Raw genomic sequence first — 22849 nt, forward strand, 5'->3', positions numbered from 1 at the left:
GAGCGGCAGGGTCCCGGGAGCAGCCAGGAACAGGGCCGAGGCTGCCCGAAGCCTCGGTGCCCCGGTGCCAGCATGGTTACCGCGCCAGGCCCAGCCCGGCGGGCATCGCACGGACCCGCAGCTGGGCTTCTGGTGGTCACGGGCAGGACAACCCAGCCCCGAGCACGGGCAGGAAACCCGCTGCCCAGTGGAGAAGGGGGCGGCCACCGCCGCCTGCCGGGCCCGAGCGCGGGGGCGGGGCGGGGCGGGGCCGCGGAAGGGGAAGGCACAAGAGGCGCCGCCCCAGCTCTGCGCGCCGGCCATGGCCATGGCGTGCAGCCTGAAGGACGAGCTGCTGTGCTCCATCTGCCTGAGCATCTACCAGGACCCGGTGAGCCTGGGCTGCGAGCACTACTTCTGCCGGCGCTGCATCACGGAGCACTGGGTGCGGCAGGAGCCGCAGGGCGCCCGCGACTGCCCCGAGTGCCGCCGCAGCTTCGCCGAGCCCACGCTCTCGCCCAGCCTCAAGCTGGCCAACATCGTGGAGCGCTACGCGGCCTTCCCGCTGGACGCGCTGCTGGGCGCCGGCCGCGCCGCCTTCCCCTGCAAGGACCACGACAAGGTGAAGCTCTTCTGCCTCACGGACCGCGCCGTCGTCTGCTTCTTCTGCGACGAGCCCGCGCTGCACGAGCAGCACCAGGTCACCAGCCTGGACGACGCCTTCGAGGAGCTGCAGGTGCGGCCGGGCGGGGCCGCGCTCCTCCGGGGCCCGGGCAACGGGCTGCTGCTGGGCCGGAGCCGGATGCTGGCTCGTGCCTCCTAGCTGAAGGCAGCATTTACTGCCTCGCTAAGGATTCGTGGGGTTGGGGGCCGGGGCTCCTGCTCCTCGAGCTCTCCCCTCCAGGCTGGCGCTGGAGGGGGCTGTCCCCGCGCTCTCAGTGAGGACGGGACGGGACGGGGCTGGCAGGCTGCTGGCGAGGGGTCTAGGGCACCAGAGCCCCTGGGAGGCTGCAGCAGAGAGAGAGATGAGCCTCGGCTGCTCCGGGGGAGGGGCCCCGCGGGCATGGGAGCACGCGTGCGGCCCGCCTCTGGCCCCAGGAGGGGATGCTGGTTCTCAAGGGCTGCCCGAGCCTTGCGGCGCCAGGACTCGCAAGGTCTCCGAAATCCTCCTGTGTGCGAGTCGTGCCCTGCAGCTCTTCCTTGCTGAGCTGGTGAAACCAGGGCTGCTTTTGTCTGCACCTGGCATTGTTTCTGCTCCTTGACTCGTGCAGCAGACATCAGAGCAACTTGGCAGCTCAGGGATAAAACATGAATGTTCCCCAGCGGTCAGTTGTGGTTTCTATTTGGCACCAGCCCAGGCTGACTGCGGGCATTGCCTGGCTGGACCAGGGCAGGGGCCTATTTGGCCTGACCTTGCTGGACAGCATCAGCTGCTTCCGAGGAAGTCACAGGGCTCCTCCAGCTACCCGCAAGGGAAGTTTGCCCCAACCTACTTGAATGAGCTGGGCTGATGCGTGCAGCAGAGGGGCTTGTGGTGCTGTTCTATATTTTATTTGAGTGTTCAGATTGGCCGTATCAGTCCTGTGCCTCCAGAGATCTTGTGTCAAGGAGTCGTGTGGGTTAATTCAGCGCTAAGGAGAGGAGTCCCCCTGTCTGTGACTGGGAAGCTGCCTTCCACTTTCAGGGTGCTCCCCCCTCATGAGTGTTCACGTGGGCCAAGCTCAGGTGTTTCAGGAGATGTGGGAGTGCAAGCAAGGGTTTCATGCAGGTGTCAGAAAGGGCAGGGCCTGGGTGCTGGGCAACGCTGTGTTGCACCGAGTGCATCGGGTCAAGTCTTGAGTGATAGAAGCTGCTTGTGTTTGCAAAATACAGATCTTCATCTGTTATGAGCTGGACACTCCAGCAGCAGCTCTGTGATTAGTGACTGTGACCTTGCTTCAGGGTCTCTGTCTTGCTGGCTTTGAAAGCTATTGGTATTTATTGGCTGCAGCCTCCTTTACAGAAGAGCTGTTCAGAAGAGGGAGTGCCCGGGAGCTCGGGAGGGAGCTGGAGTGCTTTGCCTGCCTTTCTGATATTGTGGTCTGGTTGTCTCGCTGTTGTCTTTGTCCCAGCATGGGGAGGGTGGTAGCTGGATGCGTAACTCCCTTCTCAGACCATGTTATCCCTAGCCATTACTTGGCCAAACCTCTGGCGTCTCCCAAAGTGACCTCTCCTGCTTGAAGAATCCCCAGGGGCTCCAGCTGCGTCCTGCTCCCCACTGCAGTGCACTGGTGTTATCCCAGCTGCAAAGCAGCTAGCACAGCACACGATGAGCATACAAGGGATTCGGCAGCTTGGAGCTCTTCTCTTGGGGCTGGGCACAGCCGTCCATCACCAGGATGTCTGAGCGCCTTCCACAAACATCAGCAGCAAGCGCCCCAGCAGATCTCTGGCACTTGGCCATTTGGATGGTGGGGAGTGACAAATCCACTTCCTGCTTTGGCAGGGCTTTGCTGTGTGTGGAGGGGCACTGCTAGGAGTGTCAGGTATGTGGTGGACAGAGAAAGCTCTGCAGTGCTTTGAGTAGACTTGGGCTCAATTCTCCTGATCTCTGGAAGTCTGTTCCAGAGCTGCATCTCTGGACCAAGATGGCTTTGCCACCAGCCCTCACATGCCTACTCCTGGACTTCGAGATCTGCATTGTCCCCAGGAGCACGGCTGTCACCCATGCTACATAGATCCACATTCAGTCTTTGGTGCAGCAGAGGCTTGATCCACTAACTTGGTTGAGAACTAGGTCCAAGACTTTAACCTGGCACTAGAAGCTGATGGGGGAACTGGCAGAGGGGCCAGAGCACAGCACCGATGTGCTATCAGCAGCCAGAGCCATGAAGGCAGGAGGCAGCTGCATTCTGGTCCAGCAGGGCTCACTGGCGGCAGCAGCAGGAGGAAAAATTTCACAGTGAGGAACGTGCATGTGTGTACAGAAGCAACTACTGCAGAGAAAGCTCTGGTGCAGAGGGCAGTCAGAGGCTGCACAGAACTTGCCAGGCTCTGGTTCACACGCGTCCTTATCAGGCAGCCTCCTGACCCCTCCAGGCCATCTGCATTGCTCCCATGGAGCACAGTGCTGTTCACCTCATGCCAGATGCCATGTGGCTTTTGGCCCTCAGTTTACTTAGTTTGGTTGCATCCTTTTTTCATGTTGCTACAAGGGAGGGAGCAAAGTCTGGCTGTGTTCTTGTGTGGCCCCCGTCATGCCAGGTCCTGCCACAGAGAGCTTGCAGTCAGGTGAGGACAGAGGCTGTGCAGACACCAGCATCGCATGCAGTGGAGTGGGAGATTAAGCACCCAGCCCTGGATAGCAGGGGAGAGTTGCTTGAGAAGAGGGAGACTGCAGGAGGTGACATGCCTGCTGCTGGGTCTAGCTGATATTGGCAGGAGGAGAAAGGGTCGTTTCCCATCCTTGGAAGTTCCTTCTCATTTCAGCCAAATGCCTGAGGTTCGTGTAGGAAGGAGAGGGAGGAGGAGAAAGTGTTTCGCCTTCCTTGCAAGCAGGCACCTCTGGTACCAGTGCCCTCTGCAGGGGGTGCTCTGTGCTGGAGGGGTGCCACGTTGGAGTCTCCAGATGCACTTGCCACAGATGGTCTGCAGCCGGTCCCTGGTGGTCGCTGTGGGCCCTGCCGCGTGGGCAGGTGTTCAGGCACACATACGCTTAAGAAGGGATCTGCATTTGCTTACTTGATCTCATCTCCTGGATTTTGTGGATCTAAATTGGTGCCCAAGGGATTTAGATGTTTAATGTGATTAGGCAGGAGCTTAGAAGGGACAGGTGGTCTTGTCTCTTCCTGCCTCCCTTCCTGGAGCTCCCTTTACAGCTTTTGGGCAGGAGTTTGCCTTGTGAGTCCTCATGTCTGTCCCTTCCTCGCCCCACAGCTTGTGCATCTCCCATCCCAAGCAGGGAAGCCAGCTCCTCCACGAGGCAGTGGGCAGTGCCTTTGGAGCCAGCCACAGGGCTTGACTGCAAGCAAATTCCCCTGTAACGGGGAGGGGCAGAGTCGGCACTGGCTGCAGGGGACACAGCTGGGGAATTCCTCTGTGCTGGGATCGGGATGGTTAGTGCCTCTGCAAAGCATGGGTGGCCGGCCTTGGTGCCTGGTAATCATCTGTCCGACTGTTAGCCGAGTCCCACAGAGGCAGTGCTAATGGGCAGTGGCTGCTGGCCCTGCCTGTGCTCTGCTACCAGCCGGGAGCTTTGGCAGAGGTTTGTTTCTGTGAAGGAGGCAGCAGAGAGGGGTCTGTGCCCTGATAACAGCCCTGGGGCTAGCTCGGTACCCTGCAGGACTGGCTGTGGGAACAGCCTGACGCAGCGGATGCAGATGCCTGGGCTCTTTACCCCAGTGTGTGGGTGTTGCTACTTTGACCAGCTGTGGAGACCAGCACAAGTACTGCCACAGCTGATCCTGGGGTCCAGGCAGGTTAAGCCAGCCTGGGCAGTGCCTTTGGGGCAGGCTCAGTGCTCTGGCCTCTGCTGGGGGCCTGTTGCAAGCCAGGACCAAATGCACATCAGCTATCATCTCTGTGCTTGGAGGCACGGCGGGCTCATTAGCGTGGTGCCCGTTGGCGGGTCTCTGGTGGAGGTGCAGAGATGGGGCAAAATTGTCAGTCTGGTGTCTGGCTGAGCTGAGTGCGAGGCAAGGGACATCGTGTTGGCATGGGCCTCTCCCCTGCGCTGTGTGGGGAACTGCGCTGAGCTGACTGTTACATGGGGTGACCAGGAGGCCTGAAGGTCCCTGGGGTCAATAGTTGGGGTCTGCCATGGCCTCGTGGGAGACGGGTGTGTTGCAGCCACAGGAACAGTCCCCGCCCCATGTCCTGCAGCCATCGATTTCCCTGGGGGGCTGTGGAGGACAGCGAATGTCCTTCAGCATATAATGCCATTGTGCAGGAGCAGCGCTGCTGGTGCAGATGGGAGCTCCCTGCCTGGCTTCTGCTGACGTGGCTCCTCGCTGGTCCAAACTCCACCAGCTCCTCTGCTTCTGCAGGGTTAGCCTTGGCCCCTCCCTTCCACACCAGGCCTGGCGGTGGGCCCCACAAACAGGCGCTCTGCCCCACCCCATGCCACACTGCACCTCAACCGTGCTGTGCACAGCCCTGCTGAGCTGCTGGTGATTGGACATTGATTGCTCACTCCCCAGACAGTGTTAACAGGGCAGCTGACAGGTGTCGGCAGGGCCCGTGGCAGGGAGACGGAGCGTGGTGCAGAGCGAAAGGGCTTGTTGCTCCCTGTGCTGTGATGGGAACATGACAGCGAGCAGCAGGGACATGGGCAAGAGGCACGGCACAGACACCCTCTGAGGGAGAGGCAGCCCCTGGCAGGGGCAGCTGGCTCAGAGCAGCCTCCCTCACTTGCCCTGGAAGGCGGTTCCTACAGCCCCAAGTTCCCAATCTTTTTGGACGGGAAGAGCTACCAGGGCTGGGCAGCAAGTGAGAGGACGGCCTTCCCCGCCAGCACGAGTCCTGCCTTCCCCCTGTTCCCGTGGCCCTGCCTTCCCCCACTGGGTGAGCGTGCTGCATTTCCCTGGCATCTTTCAATTAATCCCTTGATGCAGCCTCCATCGAGGAATCATTTCACTTGCTGCTTAGCTGCAGCCAGCTCTGGGGTAGAGCGTTGCAACTGGTGAATGCTGCACAGCCATGCTGCCTGACTGCTCCAGACAAGCAGACTGGGTCTGTCCAGCAGGGCAGGGGATCTTGGGGAGGCAAGGAGTAATTGCCCGCGTGGCAGCTGGGTGGGGGCCAGACCCAGCTGTGGGGGAAAGGAGGTGCCATATGATTGCTTGTGAGCACAGGTGTCTCTGGCCTGCCCTGTCCCCCAGAAAAGAGAAGGAGCAATGAACGAGCAGCACCACTTCTTGCAACCCCTTGTCTGTGCTGAAGATCTCCCATCCCAGCAGGGACAAAGACTGACCTTGCTTAGCTTGAGAAGCAGAGCACAGCCCCAGGCAGCCTGGCGTCCAGTCAACGAGGCTGCCCCTTATGCTGGCACGAACCGCCTTCTCCTGGCACCACCTCCGCAGGCAGCCCTGCCTCCATTCCCACTTTCCTCCCGGCTCCGTCTTTGCTAAAAAGGACAGCCCGAGGTTTGCACCGTTCTTGCCAGAGGTGAAGGGGCTGGTCTTTCTCCTTGTGCAGCAAGGAAAGGCTCCAGGCTTGTTGCGAGGAGGTTTGAGCATCTGTGGGCAGAAGCATGTGCCACGCATGGCCAGAGTGAAGCAGAGATGGGGCAGTTCTCTATTCTCCAGCTCCACTGTAGAAATCACCGTCTCCTCTCTTCTTTTCTTTGGTGCTTCTGGGTTTGAGTTCATCTCTCCCTGGTTTTCCTGCGCACGATGATAACTGTGCCTTTGTCTGCACTGTTGTTTTCTCAGTGTTGGCCCTGCACATACTGGTGCTGTAGTAGCTGTCGGGGATCAGGCCTCTGCCCCGCCCCCCCCCCCCGAGTGTGAGACCAGGCTGCTTAGCTAGTGCAGTAACTGCTGCCATATGTAAGCAGCAGGCTGCTGGCCCTGGGGACCAGCCACTAGTGGGAGATGGGCTTTGTAGTCTTGTCTCGGGGTTGGGGCACATCAAGGGCTGAGACCAGTGTGTTGCATTGTGGCACCTTGGTTCCACGCTTGGGAGCCCTGAATTCAAACAAGGTTCTGACGCCCCTGTCCACTCACTGAGCTGACTGCAGCTGCAGGGAGCTAGGCAGTCTGGTGCTGGCAAGGAAGCACTGGGAGGCTAGGTGCATTGATGCTTACACAGTGATTTGAGGGCCCTGGAAAAGGGCAAAGTATTGGAGGATCTTTGTTTTCGGGGAAAATGCCAGAGGCTGGGAAACTAGTGGCTTGTACATCTAGCATGTGCTGTCATGATTGCGGGGTTGCGGCCTGGCTCCATACACCTGCCTTTGTGAGAAGGGGCCTAGGTTTGCTTGCCTGGGCAAGCCTTGGACGGCAAGGGGCAGTGCCCGCATGCTGGAATGGCTGGTGGCTCTGCACTGTAGGCTTTCACTGGGTAAGCATCAGTGCACCTTCAGGTCTGGGGCTTCCAATTGCTGGGGCTTGTATGGCCTGGAAAATGTCAGGCTGTTTTTATTAGTCACAGTTTCTTTAAATGACCATACATTTAGTTATGGAGAGTGCTGAGAGCTGTGCCCTTGTGCGTGGAGTGTTTGCAGTGGTGGGTGTGCGCCTGGAGGATGGCGGGGTGTAGGATGAGGGTGGCTGTGGAGGGGTTTCCGACATGCGGGAGCCTGTGTGCTGTACAGGGTGGGGGTGTGAAGGGGGAAGCGTATCATCAGGGCATGGCTGTGTGGGACTTGCAGAGGGAGGTACTGTGAATTTGTGCAGGGGTGCGTGTGTGCGTGCCTGCACGTGCCTAGGAGTGCTCTCTTGTCTGCCCATTATGAACACCAGCACTTCCGCACTGTCACGCTTCATTTCCTTGGCCCTGGCCAAACCCCCGCATTAGCTGCTACCCTTGCAAACAAAGAGCGGGTGTGAGAGCAGTTCCTGGCACCACCGCAGAGCTGCTTTCCCCCTGTGCACGCCAGGGACCACACACACGTTCAGCGCTGTCTGCTTGATCTCATCATGCTGTTTTCCCCAAAGGCAAGGCTGGAGGCCTGCCACAGGCCATCGAGGGCCCTACTTGTGACAAGCGCCTGAGCATCTCATCGGGCAGAGTGGTGGCAGGAAGTGGGGCATGCGTGACTGGGGAGAGACACTGCCAGAGCTGGGAAGCCCCTCCGGGCCCAGGTCATGCTAGGGGAGAGGAGTTAGTGCAGGGTCTCGGCATCAACCGTTTGGTTTTATCTCTGGCCCGGAGCACGTCCATTCATTCTTGTGACATCAAAGCATTTACTATAGCTGCTGAAGCAGGTCAGATCCAGTTCGGGGGGTGCCCCCTCCAGTATCAGTGGGGGGCAACGGTGTCCCCTATGCGGAGCACTGCAGCTTTTGAGGTTCAGCATGGCACGTCCTGCTCAGCTGCCCTGGGTGAGGGTCAGGTGGGAGGATGGCTCTTTGGCGCGGCCCTGTCTGCCCCACTGCTTTCCCCAGCAATCCAGCTGAGACCCCAGCGCTCCCTCGGCTGGCAGGACGCCCCGTGTCCAGAGCCCTGCCAGCACGAACACCCCGGCCCGTTCCATGCCCGGGCGCCCTCTCCTTGGGGGTGGCTGGGTAAAGAGCCACACTTGCCAGTGGGCATTATTGTGTCAGGCCACCCAGCCAAGGGCTTTGTTGTGCTCCACTGGGCCTGCTGTTCAGCTTTCTTAGTTCTCTCTCCCCCCGCTACTGCCCTCGTAGCTCCCCCCGGGGCAGGGGTCAGCTGGAGTGGCTGAGTGCACAGCAGTCAGGGTGGTGGGTCAGCGCGAGTCAGGAGTCCTGAGCCTGTGGGAAGGAGGTGACGGGTCAGGAGAGAGCGAGGAGAGGCAGCGTGGTTGTGTAGTGGAAGCCCAGGTCAGGCCCCACCACGTGTTCCCCAGCCCCCGGCTGACATGAGCCCTCGTTAGGCCCGGGCCTGTTGCTCCCTCCCAGCCTTTCCCCTGGAAAGGGGCAGTGCCCTTCTCATCTTCCCCACCCCAGCAGCAAGGCGCAATTTGCTCCTGTGTGGAAGCGCTGCATGTTCCCTGGAGGAGCTTGTTCAGTGCTTGCTGCAGATTAGCATCTGAGTGGTCTCTGAGCATACCTGTGGTGAAGGCCTGGAAGAGATGGGCAGAGCTCTGATGTGCCACTGCATCTTGCTCCTGGGGCTTGGTGTCCTCGCACGCCTCTGCGTCCTGGAGCAGCCGGCCTGGGGTGGCTCTTAGGGTGGCTGTGCTGGGTCAAAGCACTGGCCCTTCCTGCCCTTGTGGGCTGCCCCGTACCATTGTAGAGGGGCGTGCTGCAAGGGGTAAGGATGAGGGCAGGCCCCTGGGCCCCATCACAGCCTCTGAGCTGCTGTGTGCAGTAGGCGCGTGCTTGGCTCCTCTGACTCGTCCGCTTGTCTCCTTGCCTCGTTTCAGAGGGAACTGAAGGAGCAGCTCCAGGCACTGCAGGACAGCGAGCGCGGGCACACGGAGGCCCTGCACCTGCTCAAACGCCAGCTGGCTGAGACCAAGGTAATGGGGAGTGGGCCCTGCCTGGCTGGGACTGGAGGTGGTGGGGTGGGGGGCACCGCAGCACTTCCAACGGTGGAGGCAGGGAGGCCTGTGGCTGCTGTCTGGACGTGAAGCCTGAGGCCCATGGGCCTGCAGTGTCCAACACCTCTGGCCACATAACTGAGATGGGCAAGTTGGTCCTGTCCCTGGGATGGAGTGGAGCCTTCCAGCCCTGGTTTGTGGGGGATGCTGCTGACCCTGGCCTGGCCAAGCGGTCTGGGAAGGAGGGGAGCGCGGGAGGGCCTGGGCATGGGGGAGAGGCTGCATTTTGTTTCTCTTGGTGAAGTGCGGGAGAGGAGGTGGCCGCCAGCCTCATGTGAGCAAGGGGTGGGGAGCCACAGCACACGTACTGAAATTGCAGCGAGGCAGCGGAGAGGAGCGTGGCCCCTGAGCAGACAGGATGCGCGTGTAGAGGAGGAGAGCGGGTAAATATAGATGGGGGGCTGGCAGGCTCACTGGCTTGTGGCCGGGGTGCATTGGTGTCTGAGACTGGAAGGAGCTGCCATGGGAGAGGCGGGGAGGACAGACCTTCTCATCCTGATTCTCTCTTCTGTTCTCACTGTCCTGACCCACATCAGTCTTCTTCCAACATCTCAGCCTGGAGGCTTACACACCAGCTGTGACCTAGAGGCCAGTGAACTTAGAGAGTAGCTGGGTCTGTCAGGTCCTGCCTGCTGGGTTCTGACTGTATCATTTTCCCATGCTGTGTCCAGTCTCCTTCCCTGAGAGAGGTGACACTGAGCCCAACCTGCCAGGAAAAAGCTAGGAAGTTGCCTGTGGGTGGGTGCTGCAGCCCAGCCAGCCACCATGCACCGTGCCCAGGCACCTGGCGTGTGGTTCTTCCCTTGTGCCACCCTCTTGCTCCTTGTGATGTTACCACCCTGCAGCACAGGCAAAGGAGTCCCCTTGCCCTGCCAGTCAGGTCCCTGGGGCTTCTCCGCTACCTATCCGCTGCTGAGGGCAGGCTGCTCTTGCAGCCTAGATGAGGTGCTGTTGGTTATGAAGTGTATTGGAGTGGGGCACAGAGGCCCCAGCTGAATCGGGGGTTTTGTTGTGCTGGGTGCTTCACAAACACACTGAGGAGCACTCCCCACCCAGGGCACTCATTCTGAACTGACAGACGGGGAGGACAGAAGAACGACAATGATATGCCATCATGGATGGAGACCGGCTGTGGAAAAGTACTTAGTCAGGTATTCGAGCCTCTGCTCTCAGCGTGGTAGAAGATGGGTCTTCATTTCCCTCTGTGCAGGGTGCTGAGCACACCTGAAAAAACCTGCCCCTAAGTGGCATGCCTGAGGCCACGCAGGGGATCTGGTAGAGCCAAGACCTTCACCCGCCTCTTCTGAACTGTGCTGCAGTGCTGGAGCCGCACAAGGCCCCTCTGCTAGGGTGGGAGAGGAGCTTCCCTGAGAGTGCTGCCTGTGGCCTGCCCGGCTGGCTGGGCAGGGCTGTTTGCATACGAAATGCCTTCCGTCTCTCTCCAGCAGGTTTATGAGGTTGTATTTCAGGTGCTGGACAATCCTTTCTCCTCTCCTCCCTCCCCCACCACAGGGCTTGTCCACTGTGCCGTTTTATGAGCTGTTTTTATTTATCTCCTTGCTCTTCCTGTTTCCTGTCCTTGCTTACTTGAAAGGTGACCTTTGTTCTGGAATGGCTGCTGTCCCTTCGAGGGGGCAGCTCCTTTTTCTCTACCACACAGCTGCTGGCATGGGCTGTTTTAAACCAAAAGTGTCTTTCCTCAACTGGAGCAGTTGCTTGGGACACCACCTTCCTTCTCTGCAAAAGGCATCTGGCTGCAAGCTGGGCTTTGGCTGCTGCTGAATTAGGTCTGTCCAGTGCTGCTGCTGCTGCTGTTGCTCAGTGGGACTGGTTGGACCCTTGCTGTGGGGATGGTACCATTAACCACATGCATTGCACCCATCCTCCATGGAGCCTCATTCTACCACTGTTTTCCCTGCAGCCCAATCCACAGCTGCTGTGCCAGCCAGCGCATCCATGCTCTGGGACTGGCTAAACATGGCAGCTGTCTTCCCACTAGGGCTGTTTTGGCATGTTCCCTTTTCTGGAAAGGCCTGTGCCCTTGGATCCTTTCAGGGTGAGGTACCAAACAATCTCTCTTTTCCCCTGGCCTCCCTTTCCATCTCTGATGGTGGTAGGGTATTCCCAGTGCCTTGTTAACACGGGAGGGAAAGAGGGACCAATATAGCCATGCCCAGACATCCAAAAATCTCAAGGAATTGCAAGGTTAGCTTGAAAATGGGGATTTAAAATGGCTCATTTCATCACATTCTGGTTTTTGAGCCTTTTGGGCTGAGCTGGGTGACACCATTGCGCTCGTTCGTGGGGGCTGGCGTGCGTTTTGTTTGGCATGGAGGCTGAGCTTTCCACGAGTTCCCGGGGCTCCAGGAGTTGGGGCTCTCAGCAGAACACCCCCCGCTGTGCGGCTCACGAGAAGTGATGAGCTGGCAGCTCTGGGGACAGTGCTGAGCAAGGGGCCCCGGCCCCAACCGGGTCTTGGAGCCCACGGGAGCTCCCTGGTGCCGGGGTGGAGCAGCTGGCTCGCTGCTCCCTGGTGCTGCGGATCTCAGGCCTTTGGCTTGGACTGAAGGGCTGAGAGGTTGCTGAGCCAGCCCAGTGACATGGGAGGCTTTGTGCAGGTCGTAGCCCAGGGAAGGAGCTAAAAGAGCTTTAAGTGACCTTTTACGCTCTCCTGTCTCTGGCTGGTCTGGAGTCCCTGGTAGGCTGCAGATGGTGTAGTCCTCTCTGTCCTCAGCTGTTGTGAGCCCCTGCACAGGCCAGACTCTCCTTAGGGTGCCAGGCTCGTGCTGCCCCCAGTATGTGCCTTTACTGGGGGCATCTGCAGGGCTCTCCCTGGGCAGCCTTCCCCCAGCCAGACTCGGGGCAGTCAGAGCTCCTTGTCACCACTCAGCCCTTTGACTTGGTGTGAAGGGGCTGGAGTAGCAGTGAGGCTCTTGCCCTAAATACCTAATGAGGAAATTGCTTTTCAGGCTGTATCAGCCTCAGTGGTTCTGTTGACTCTGCCCTTTTCCAAGGGCTGCGTCTAAGTGGCTGCCTTTTCTTGCAGCTAGTGAATGAGTCTAGTGTTTTGCAAGGCATTGGTGGCTGAACCCAGGCTTTCTATGCTCTGCCTCCACCCCTTTCCCAAGCACATCCCTGCCAGGGCGCTTTGGCCCTGCCCAGCGCAGCCGTGGGCTCCCACTCACTCAACCCATACAATTTTCTACTGACAGCCCCTTCCACTCAGTACCTGCCATTCCTGTCCAGGGGCTGCCCCTTGCTTTACTGACAGCCCTTGCCCTCTGCAGAGACTGGTATCAGTTTACAGGAAGCTTTTGGGGTGGATTTGTTAGAGCAATGGTCCTTGTTAGACGCGAGGCCCCCCTCAGAAAATGCCAGCACTTAGTTTTCACTCGTCTTTTTAACTACAGAAAAATCTCAGAGGGATTCTTCTGTTGCTGAGAACTGAGAAAGACCCCATCAGGTTTGAAATATCTGGGTTATCTTGTGAATTATGTTTGCACACCTAACAGCACTAACACTGTGTGACACCCTGTGGCACCCCTGAAAGGATCTCAAGGCACCCCAGGGTGCTGCATCACCTGGTTGACAATCACGGTACTAAATCCTAAGAAGTCCCCCAAACTCCATTGCCACATCACGTTAAAAGCATTCTACAGCTCCAGCCCTGACATGCTGCCTCACCCCCGTCCATCGCATCTGGCCTACCAGTGTCATTGTAGCCCCTTGTGGGGCTGGGGACAGAGTTGCCCATGACATTTGTCCCGTTAAAACAATAAAACATAATGCCTGATAATGACTTTTACATGCTGGGAGGCCATAAGAACTGGGTGAGTTTGAAACCGTCGCTGAGACCAGTGAACTTGACCTGTTGCAGTGCCGTTTTGTTCATACAAAGGCCAGAGCTTAAGAGGAAATGAAAAGGGAATGTGATTTAAATCGGATCCTTCAGAGCTGTTTTGTATTGGGAACATTACGCCACCAAATATCCGGCTCTGATGATGAAACTCCTTTTATTAAAAGGATCCTGCCAAGATGAAAAAGATATAATGTCCCCATTCTGTCTGTAAGCTGCCTCTGATTAGGGAGGTGGAATGGGCTGCACACCGTGGATTTACCTCCTTGCTGCTTGTGTGATCTGCTCTTTGCGTTTTGCATGGCAGCTGGACCAGTTGGCTTTGCTTCAGCTTGGCCTCCCTTCCAGTTTCTTAATGTCTTCAGATCCCAGATCTGCCCAACAGATCAGCAGGGCCACCCTGCAGCGTGCTAGGATCCTGAGGAAGGCCCCACCTACCTTAAAATCATGGTATTAAAAGTAACAGGAGGTTTTGCCTTCTGAGTTTTGAACCCGTTAGAAATTGCGCTTTCAGCCCTCCCCCCAGCTAGTAGGATTACAGACATACTTGCCTGCTTAAAGTGAGTTTGGAGAGTCTCAGTTGCGTGACTCCAGGAGTTGGGGTTTCAGGGAACCCTCAAGTATCAAGAAGTGGGAAGAGCTGCTGAGGCAGATGTGGCCACCCAGTTTCCGGGAGCGTTAACACCAGACGCGAACCTCTTGTCTGGCAGACTTCTGTTTCTTGCTTCTCTAAATGCTGGAGTGCAGTTAACGGCGCCCCTCTCCAATGAGCACGTTCTCCTGGTCGATGTTGTGCTTTCTGGGCTTTTGAACCACGCTTAAGGACAATCCCTTCTTACAACTCTCCTTGGCGAGGATGTTTGAAAAAGAAAGCCCCGACTGGGCTGGGAGCAGGTGTGCTGCGACCACTTCCTGCCAGGCTCAACGGCTGTGTTGTGTCTTATTGTTTGCCTGTATTCCCCCCGGCCAGCTGTGTCCATCTGCTGCCTCTTGTCTGAGGCCGAGGCCAAGCCCATGCCCCGGGCTGCTGGCAGCAAGGCTGCGTGAGTCTGGGGGCTGCCGAGCCCTCACGGACACTTGCTGTGCCAGCAAAGTCTCTAGTACAGGCCCTGTTCTACCAGCATAAAGGCACTTCTCTCTGCATAGGCGGCTTCCTCCTCGGTGTGGCTTTCTGATGCTTGTAGCAGAATTCAGCTTTGCCTGGATAATTGCATTCAGAGTGCTGCTGGCACGGCTGCGTCCGGTGGCAGCGTGAAAAGCTCAGTTCCCTCACCAGTGGAGCAATGGCAGCTGCGGTTACAGCACGTCCTCAGTGAGCCAAAGAACAGCATTTGTTGTGCCAGCTTGAAGCAGTCGACACTGGGCAACAAGCTGTTCTCTCTTAAGCTTGAGTTAATACAGTGGTGCCCAGGGCACAGGATTGGTCCGTAACTGAGGACGTGGTGTCCTGGCCAAAACATCCTTCCTTCTGAAGAACCTTTCTGAGATGTGCCGCACCTCCACTCAGGATTGTTCCCACCTTACCTGGATCCTCACGGACAACTTCCACGAGCATTTTCTGGCAGAACAAACCAGTTTTCCTACACAGCAAAGCGCATCTAGTATAGACGTGGCCCTTGCCTTGGACTGTGGGGTCTGCAGGCTGGTTAGTACAGCACTAACCAGGAGTGAGGGTCTGATAACGTTCTGGGTCAGACGTCCCACCATCCCAGGGCTGGATCGTCAAGGACTCCATACCCGCAGTCGGGGGTCAGAATCTTCCCAAGCCTCAGCTCTAGTCTAGGCCCCAAGCTGAGGGCTGGATTCTCAGAAGTACTTTGCACCCAGCGGACACCGCTCTGGCTGCATTGTTCACAAAGCATTGAGCTCCTCTGAAAACCCAGCCACTTATGTTAGCTGCCAGATAGGAACAGCTTTGGAAAATGTCTGCTTGGTGTATAGTCAGCCCCACCTCTTCTCCTGTGTTCCAGCAATAAGTCAGTGTCCCACGTGGCCTGATGCATTTCTCATCCAGTGACAGGTAAAGAGAATCGGTTTTGGAAAACAGGAGAATTACAATTATTTAGAAGGGGCTGCAGGACCAGGCTCACAGTGACACCCAAGCTCTGATTTTTAGGGTGACTAGATCTCAAGCTAACTGGATCTCTCTCAATATTGCCCAAGTGGAAAAAGAAATCTCCGTAGCATGCTTCCAGTAACATCGTAATTATACTGCTTCCTTCAAGCAAAGTATTGCAAAGGGGCGGGGGAGGGAGCAAGACATTGCTTCAGAAGGCTGAGGATGGGAAGGAGTGGAGTGGTGCATCATGGCGCATGGCAAGGAAAAGTGCTGTTATATTCTTAGCATCATGTCCAGAGGAAGGAGAGGAGCAGCAGGCTGGGGGAGCTATGTAGGGATGGGATGAGGGGTTCCCAGGCCTGTTCCCAGCTGTTCTTTAGCTTCCGGCAGATGCCTTCCCCTCTTGGAGACTGATCTTAATAGAGGAGACAAGGGCAGGGAAGTGGGGAGGTAACAGAGAAGGGCCTGGGAGGAGAGAAGGCTGGAGCGGCAGGGCCCTTGCTCCTGATGTGCAGCCCATCAGCAGAGCTGAGCATGGGGTGCTCCAGAGCGGGAAGGCCATGGGCTGGGGTTAGGGGCATTGGCAGAGCTGGGGGCAGGAGCTGACCTCGGTGGCAGTGAAGATGCCCTCCAGCCCAGGAGGAAGCAGCCAGCATGACCCCTCCCTCTGTCTGCCTGTTCAGTCCTCTGCCAAGAGCCTGCGGGTCACCATTGGGGAGGCCTTTGAGCGGCTGCACCGGCTGTTGCGTGAGCGCCAGAAGGCCATGCTGGAGGAGCTGGAGGCTGACACAGCACGCACGCTGACTGACATAGAGCAGAAGATCCAGCGCTACAGCCAGCAGCTGCGCAAGGTGCAGGAGGGCAGCCAGATCCTGCAGGAGCGGCTGGCCGAGGTGGACAAGCACAGCTTCCTGGCGGGCATCAGCTCGCTCTCCGAGAGGTGCGTGCAGCCTCCCTGCCCGTGGGGCCTGTTCCTTTCTTGTCAGCGGGGCGGGCTCCTGGATATGCCGAAGGGTTCTGGCCAGCAAGGGCAGGTGGCTACAGGGTGCCACTAGCCACATTCATCTCCCTGTGTCTGCCTGGTGCCAAAGCTGCGGTGTCAGGGAATGCAGTCCCGTCTTGGGGCACATGGCCCCGTGGGTCTAGTGGCTGTGGCCTCGGACCCTCTGCCCCAGCAGGAGCAAGGACTAGGCTGCGTCACTGCCTGTAGCCTGGTGCTCTGCCCCTCCCTAGACTAGCCCCCCAAGCCCTTGACCCTCTCCCCTTCCTCCCCAGCAAAGCCCCCAGTGCAGTAGAAGCAGGGCAGATGCTTGCCGCTGACCCGACTGCCTCTCCTCCCAGGCTCAAGGGGAAGATCCATGAAACGAACCTCACATACGAAGACTTTCCTACCTCCAAGTACATGGGTCCTCTGCAGTACACGATATGGAAGTCGCTCTTCCAGGACATCCACCCAGGTAAGGTGCCTCCTGCCTGCCGTGGCAGCCCGTGCCCCGCACCTGGCGTTACCATGCACTGGCCATGGGGGCCCTTGGTAGCTTGTCAAGTCACCCACGGGTTTGCTTGGAGATGATGGAGGCTGTGATCCCTGAAGACCAGGCCACGCCAGGAAAGACACGTGAGAAATACCTGGGCAAGGAAGGCAGCCTGCTAGGCCTGGCCTGTTTGCTATGAGGAGATGCAAGGCCCTTGTGCTGCAGCTAACAGCCTGCATGTGGGGGCGAGCCAGGCTGGGGGATGCTGCAGGCTGCTCCCTCCTGCTGCACGTGCAGCTCCTGGCACATGGGTGAGGTGAGGAGCTGGGCTGTGGCTTAGCCCTGGTGCTGCCACTCTGGTGCCCTCCTTGTGCAGTGCAGAGGTGGAGAGGTCAACATCTGCAAGAGGACTTGGCTGCAGAGTCCCCTCCTGTGCTCCCTCTGCCCCTTTAAATTGTGCTCATCATCCCCCCCACCTCCCGCTCGCTGCTCCTGGAGCCAGAGGCCCGTTGTGTCCCAGGGGGCAGTCCTGGCGCCAGCTCCTGATGTCGAAGGAGGGGAGAATGCAGCAGAGGCTAACAGAGGCCGTCTCTGCCAGCCTGCTCCCACCCTTGGCTGGGGGGTGGGGGTGTCCCAAAGCACTGGCCCTGGCCTTGACAGGGACTTGTGGAGGCAGGACCCAGTGGGTGCTGGGTGAGACAGTTAGTCCAGGGTTGTGCATGGATCTGGGCAGGTGGGCTTTGAGTTAGTGCATTCTTCCCACTGGGTTCCTCACCACTCATGTGGTGAGGTTTGAAGTGAATTGCATATTAATCAGCCAGTCTGCTCCCAGAGAATCGAGGGGGCAGCCTCGCAGAGAGACACCCCAGGCAGCACCGTTTCTCGCCAGCCCTTTCTGCTGTCAGTAATTCGGAGCCTTCAGCCCCGTGCCCCCCATTCCTCAGCCGAAGCCTCCCCTTGGCAGCCTGCGGTCTGGATGCAGCCACTGCTTGGCCCCAGCCTCAAGAGCTTTCCATACCCTTCTTCCACTGCGCTTGGCTCCAGAGCAGCTCCCGAAACAGTGCAGCTGCAGCAGCCTCCATAGGAGAAGCCACTGTGACAGGCTGGACGGAGCTGGGCCTGCCATCGCCTGGGCCCCACGGGTGATCGGGTGCCATGGATGCTGCAGCCTGCAGCCAGGAAGCAGATTTCCTTTCTTGGCCTCTGAAGGCCAGGTCTCAGCTTGGCCAGGTCAGACCTGAAGCAGAGGGGGAATTTGTCTGAGAAATTTCAAGTGAATGGGGCCATTTCTGGTGTGTGTCAGCCCGAGCAGATGCAAGAGCTGGGGTTGGGTTTCATTTTGTTTTGTAAATGCTCTGCAGCAAAAATGAGAGGAAGAAGAAAGATGAGACCGTCCTTGCTGGCTCCTGTGCTGCAGCTGAGTGCCTGAGCCCGGCATTTAGCTGATGAATGCAGAATTTCCGATGGCATTAATTAGCACTGCTGGGAAACATAAGCTCTGATGAGCTTAGCTGGGGCACTGAAAGGGCATGGAGACCTGTGCTGCCATGAGGGGCTCTCGTCCTCTCCTCTGTAGTGCGCCTACATGCTAAGAGGCTGGGCAGTGGTAGGGAGGGTGTTTTTGCTCGTCTACAACAGTGGTCTCCAAAGTGGGGTGTGTAAGACGATCCATTGGGGTGCAGGAAGAAAATATTAGAACTTCTATTTATATTTATATAAATATACATATAGTGGGGGGGTGTGCTCAAAAATTTCTTGCTGATAGGGGTGCGCGATCAAAAAAGTTTGGAGACCACTGGTCTACAAGCTGGGGAGGGCCCAGGAAAGGGTGAATGGCCCCAAGTCCTAGTCAGCTGAGGCCCAGTGCTTGCACTGTAGCTTTCCCTGGGGCTTTCAGCAGCAGGACCCCTCAGTCAAACCCTGAGAGGGGGGGCTGGTGGGCAGTGCACTGTCACGCCCCCATCTTGCCCTGACCCTCTCTTGCCACCCCTGAGCTGCACATCAGTGCTTTCGTCCTTCTGCAGCTGGGATCCCAAACCCAGTCCCTCATATGTCCATGTTTTCCTCTGTTCTCGCAGCCACAGACCTGCACTCGTGAAGACCCCTTGCACCAGGGCTGGGGGCATGCTGTGAGGTAGGAGGGGAAGCACTGTCCCTGCTGAGGTCATTGCGGGCATCCCACTGCAGACCCCAGGGCAGGCCATTGCAGCTTGGCAGCACAACTTGGCAGCTGTGGTTCTTAACTATCCCACCCACAAGTTGGCCTGCTGAACATGTGCACCTGCCCCATCCTCCCTCCACCCACTGGCGGGTCCTTGGGGAGGAGGGTGTGCCACAGGCAGGGAGGAGGGTCCTTAGCCTGCAGAAATACAGTAGAGGTTCAAGTACTGTCTCCTGGCCCTGGCACATGAGCTGCACCCTGGCAAAAACACCCCAGCACTTGGCATCCTTGCTCTTCCCGAGGGAAATGCCAATGCTGAGTCATCACTTGGGGACATGGGATACACCCAGGCCACAGGCCCATCACACAAGCAGGCAACTCTTGAGGACCCTTCTGCCCCTGCGCTCATCCAGGTGAGGGCCCCAAGAAGGTGCCTCCAGCAGGACAGGGCTGAAACTTGGGGAAGGGCAAGAGTGTTCCTTCTCCCTGCTTAACCTGAGAGCCCTATCGCAGGTGCCCGACAGCACAGAGCCCTGGGCTGCCCAAGGGGTGGCCCCAAGCACTGGCTGCATGAGGCGGGGGCTGCTTGCCAGCCCTGATTCAGGGCACCCAGTCCCTGCTGCTTTCCCTCCCGTGTGTCTGTGTCGGTGCCTGCGTGGAGCTGGACTCTGCACTGCCTCTGAGTCACGCTCTGTTCTCTCTGCTTCCGCAGTGCCAGCCGCGCTCACGCTGGATCCCGGCACGGCTCACCAGCGCCTCATCCTGTCCGACGACTGCACCATCGTGGCCTACGGCAACTTGCACCCACAGCCACTGCAGGATTCACCCAAGCGCTTCGACGTAGAGGTCTCAGTGCTGGGCTCGGAGGCCTTTGGCAGTGGCGTGCACTACTGGGAGGTGGTCGTCTCTGAGAAGACCCAGTGGATGATTGGGCTGGCCCACGAGGCTGTCACGCGCAAGGGCAGCATCCAGATCCAGCCCAGCCGTGGCTTCTACTGCATTGTCATGCATGATGGCAACCAGTACAGCGCCTGCACAGAGCCCTGGACTCGGCTCAATGTCAAGAGCAAGCTGGAGAAGGTGGGCGTCTTCTTGGACTATGACAAAGGCCTCCTCATCTTCTACAATGCCGACGACATGTCCTGGCTCTACACTTTCCGGGAGAAGTTCCCTGGCAAGCTCTGCTCGTACTTTAGCCCTGGCCAGAGCCATGCCAATGGCAAGAACGTGCAGCCACTCCGCATAAACACCGTCCGCATCTAGGGGGCACGCCCAGTGCTGTGACCCTCTTGGCACACCAGCTGGACTCAGACAAGCAGCCCCTTCCCAGCCCTCAGGGCCAGTTGGATTGCAAGGCTCTCAAAGTTGCGTGCCCCGGGCTCTGCTCCTAGCGTTACTGGCTGTGAGGAGTCTGGGACCTGCTGGGGTAGTTGGGGAGGATGCTGGGTTCGTGCCTCCCTCTGTCCGTGAGCTGCCACTGACTGAACAATCACGGCTGAGCGCAGACAGCCCATGGGCTACCCTCGGGGCTCTCTGATGGGAGGGCTGTCACGCTGATGGTGCCTCTGGCTGGCATGGAGCTGTGCTCAGCCGAGCTGTGTGTTTGAGCTCCCTGCTGGCTCTGGGGATGGGGCATGAGCCTTCCCCCGTGGGCCGGCTCCTGGCAGCCTCCACCGTGACTCAGCACTGCCTTAGCGTGAGGCCCCAGAGTGGGCCAGTGCAAGTGCTCTGCAGACGATGAGGCAGGCCCTGGCCCATCTGAGGAATGTGGGGAGGAGGAAGCAGAACACGTGCCAGCTGTGTTGTCAGCTCAGCACCTGAGCTGGGCATTGCCTTCAGTGCAGGGGAGATGCTCAACGGACACTGGCATCCATGCACCCCCAAGAGATAAGGGCTCCAATTCCCAGGGGCTGCATCATAGGCTTTGCAGCGCCCTGGAATCCAGCTAGTGCCGATCATCCCTGCCCAGCCCTGTGGGGCTAGAGCGCTCCTTGCTGGGACCTGACAGCCCCACCCTGGCCTCCCAGCAGCGGGAGGGAAGCGGCTGGCTTTCCCCCTTTGCTGCTCAGGGCGGCAGTGGTGCCAGCCCCCAGTGAGCGCCAGCCGCGCGTTTCCCCCGATGCACAGGTCTTCCCAGATGGGAGGGTGGGTCCGGGCTCCTTGGCCCAAACAAAGCCCTCTGAGAAGAGTGTGCTTAGGGCATGGGCCCATCCCAGCCCTGCAATCTGGTGCCCAGGAGTGGCCTCCACAAATGGCCTCTCAGGACCGTGTGGTGCCCAGACTTGCCACATGCAGGAGGTCAAAGGGGTCACTTCTGTGCTTACCATGGCCGGAGGCCTAAGCCAGCCCGTGTCCCTGGGGCCCTGCCAGTGCATTTCTGCATGTAGTCTGTGCGGTTGAGGCCTGTTGGTAAACCTGCAGCTTCCTGGGTCCTGCCTTTACCCTGGCCCTGTTCTGCTGTGGGGACAGGACTTGCTGCACCGGTTACTTGACTGCCTGGTCCCCACCACCCGCTGCTCTGTGCATGCATGCCCTGGCATCCAGCTCTCAGCTCAAGCGTCACAGGAGAGCTGCTCAGATCCCGCACTAGTGTGAACGCAGCTGGGAGCAGGGTCTATGCATGCATGGGAGCCAGTGCTGACCCAGCTCCCCCTTGCAGGGGGCCAGTGTCTCTGGCCAGCAGCTGAGCCTAGGCAAGCTGCTGAGCCCATCTGCTGCACCCGTTCGGTGGCAGGGCTGGTGATAGCCCAGCCTGCTTCTTCGTGGACTAATGGTGGGAGCCCCGTACCCTGTTTGCAGCTGGCATGGGCCCTGGGCAGGGCCGGGCCCCCGTTTTGGTGATCCGTGTGCAGCTCAGGATGCCCTGGGCCCACCCGTGGAGTCTCCTTCCCAGAAGGCCCCACAGCCCCATGGCTGCCCACTTGCATGGTGTGGAGGGGGAGGGGGCAAGGATGGAGGGGCACAGCCCATCTGGAGCCAGGGAGATTGCACAGGGCCAGGGTGGGGGCACTGCCATGTGATGCCCACACCCATGGCTCCAAGCTGGCAATAAATGCTGCACAACAGCCCCGGCCTGTGCTCGTGTGTGCGGCAGCCCCAGGGAGACCCCAACCCCTGCCTGGGTGCCATGCTACACAGTGCTCCTGGCCCCCTGGGGCTGCTGCAGGGTCCCCAGGACCAGGCGGGAACTTACACATGTGCTCACAGAGCCAGACCGGGCAGGGCGGGTCCTGGCATGTGGCTGCCTGGAGCCTCGTGTGCGGCAGGTGAGCGGTGGCCCCGCTGGCCGTGGCCGTGGCTCAGGCTCAGGTGGCCCGGCTGCCTACGCAGAGGGCAGAGCGCAGTGATTGTTGGCCCGGGCACAGGGGCAGGGGCAGTGTTGGCAGTGCCTGGGGGGAGCGGGGCTAGGGGATGCAGCCTCTGCCTAGCCCTGGCTCAGCCACCGGTCTCTGTGCTCAGCCGCAGGGGCCGGGCCACGAAAAAGCTGTATGGGGTTTTTTGTTTGTTTGTTTTGGGGGGGGGGGGCTGCTTTTTTAAGGAAAATGTTTCGTGTCCCAGGTCAAATTATTCAGATCACGTCCAAATCCATTTGAATCGTTCAAGAACCATGTGTGGCCCTACTACTGGCAAATATCCTCCACCCCAGCCTGGGGCCTCAGATACTTTCACATCCTCTGGCAGGCATCCTGCGTGCAAGCCCAAGCCCGGAGGCTTGGGGTTCAGATGCTCCCACATTTCACTTGCCCTCAGCTGTATGGCTGCAGGAGCAAGCTAGGGGGGAGTCTCCCATTTCCATGAAGTCAGCACTAGCCGAGATCCTCCCACTGGAAGCTGGCTAGTGGGAAGCTAACTATGAGGCTGTCATAGGAAGTCCTGTCTGCAAAAAGACACGGGTGCACTCTCCACCTCACAGTGCCATTTTAATTGCATTACCTTGGTCAGAGTACTTCCCCTGCCACTATCCTGGTCATGGTATTTCCCCTGCCAGGTCCTCAGCGCCTGCTGCTATGTGGGGGAGGGATCCAGCCCCGGCTGGAGGACCTGGCATTTTCCCCAAAGGAATAGAAACTTTTTGCACAAATGGGGGAAAATGAAGTTAAATTTAGAAGTG

At 58.7% G+C, this 22849-nt stretch overlaps 1 protein-coding gene across 3 annotated transcripts; it reads left to right on the plus strand.

Moving 5' to 3' along the window:
• Nucleotides 1-287: 287 nt before the first annotated feature.
• TRIM62 (tripartite motif containing 62) lies at nucleotides 288-20164 on the plus strand. 3 transcript variants are annotated; one of them, XM_019541378.1, is made up of 5 exons: nucleotides 288-715; nucleotides 9011-9106; nucleotides 15786-16042; nucleotides 16378-16559; nucleotides 19451-20164. In XM_019541378.1, exons 1-5 carry the CDS (start codon nucleotides 302-304, stop codon nucleotides 19999-20001), a joined length of 1500 nt encoding a protein of 499 aa, XP_019396923.1. In that variant the 5' UTR covers nucleotides 288-301; the 3' UTR covers nucleotides 20002-20164. The 3 variants fall into 3 exon arrangements, with proteins under 3 accessions (XP_019396923.1, XP_019396924.1, XP_019396925.1); XM_019541379.1 differs by having other exon boundaries at nucleotides 16444-16559; XM_019541380.1 differs by having other exon boundaries at nucleotides 288-601.
• The last annotated feature ends 2685 nt before the right edge of the window (nucleotides 20165-22849 follow it).

Source organism: Crocodylus porosus, unplaced genomic scaffold, assembly GCF_001723895.1.
Source record: "Crocodylus porosus isolate Cpor-Errol unplaced genomic scaffold, CroPor_comp1, whole genome shotgun sequence".
Lineage (NCBI taxonomy): Eukaryota > Metazoa > Chordata > Crocodylia > Crocodylidae > Crocodylus > Crocodylus porosus.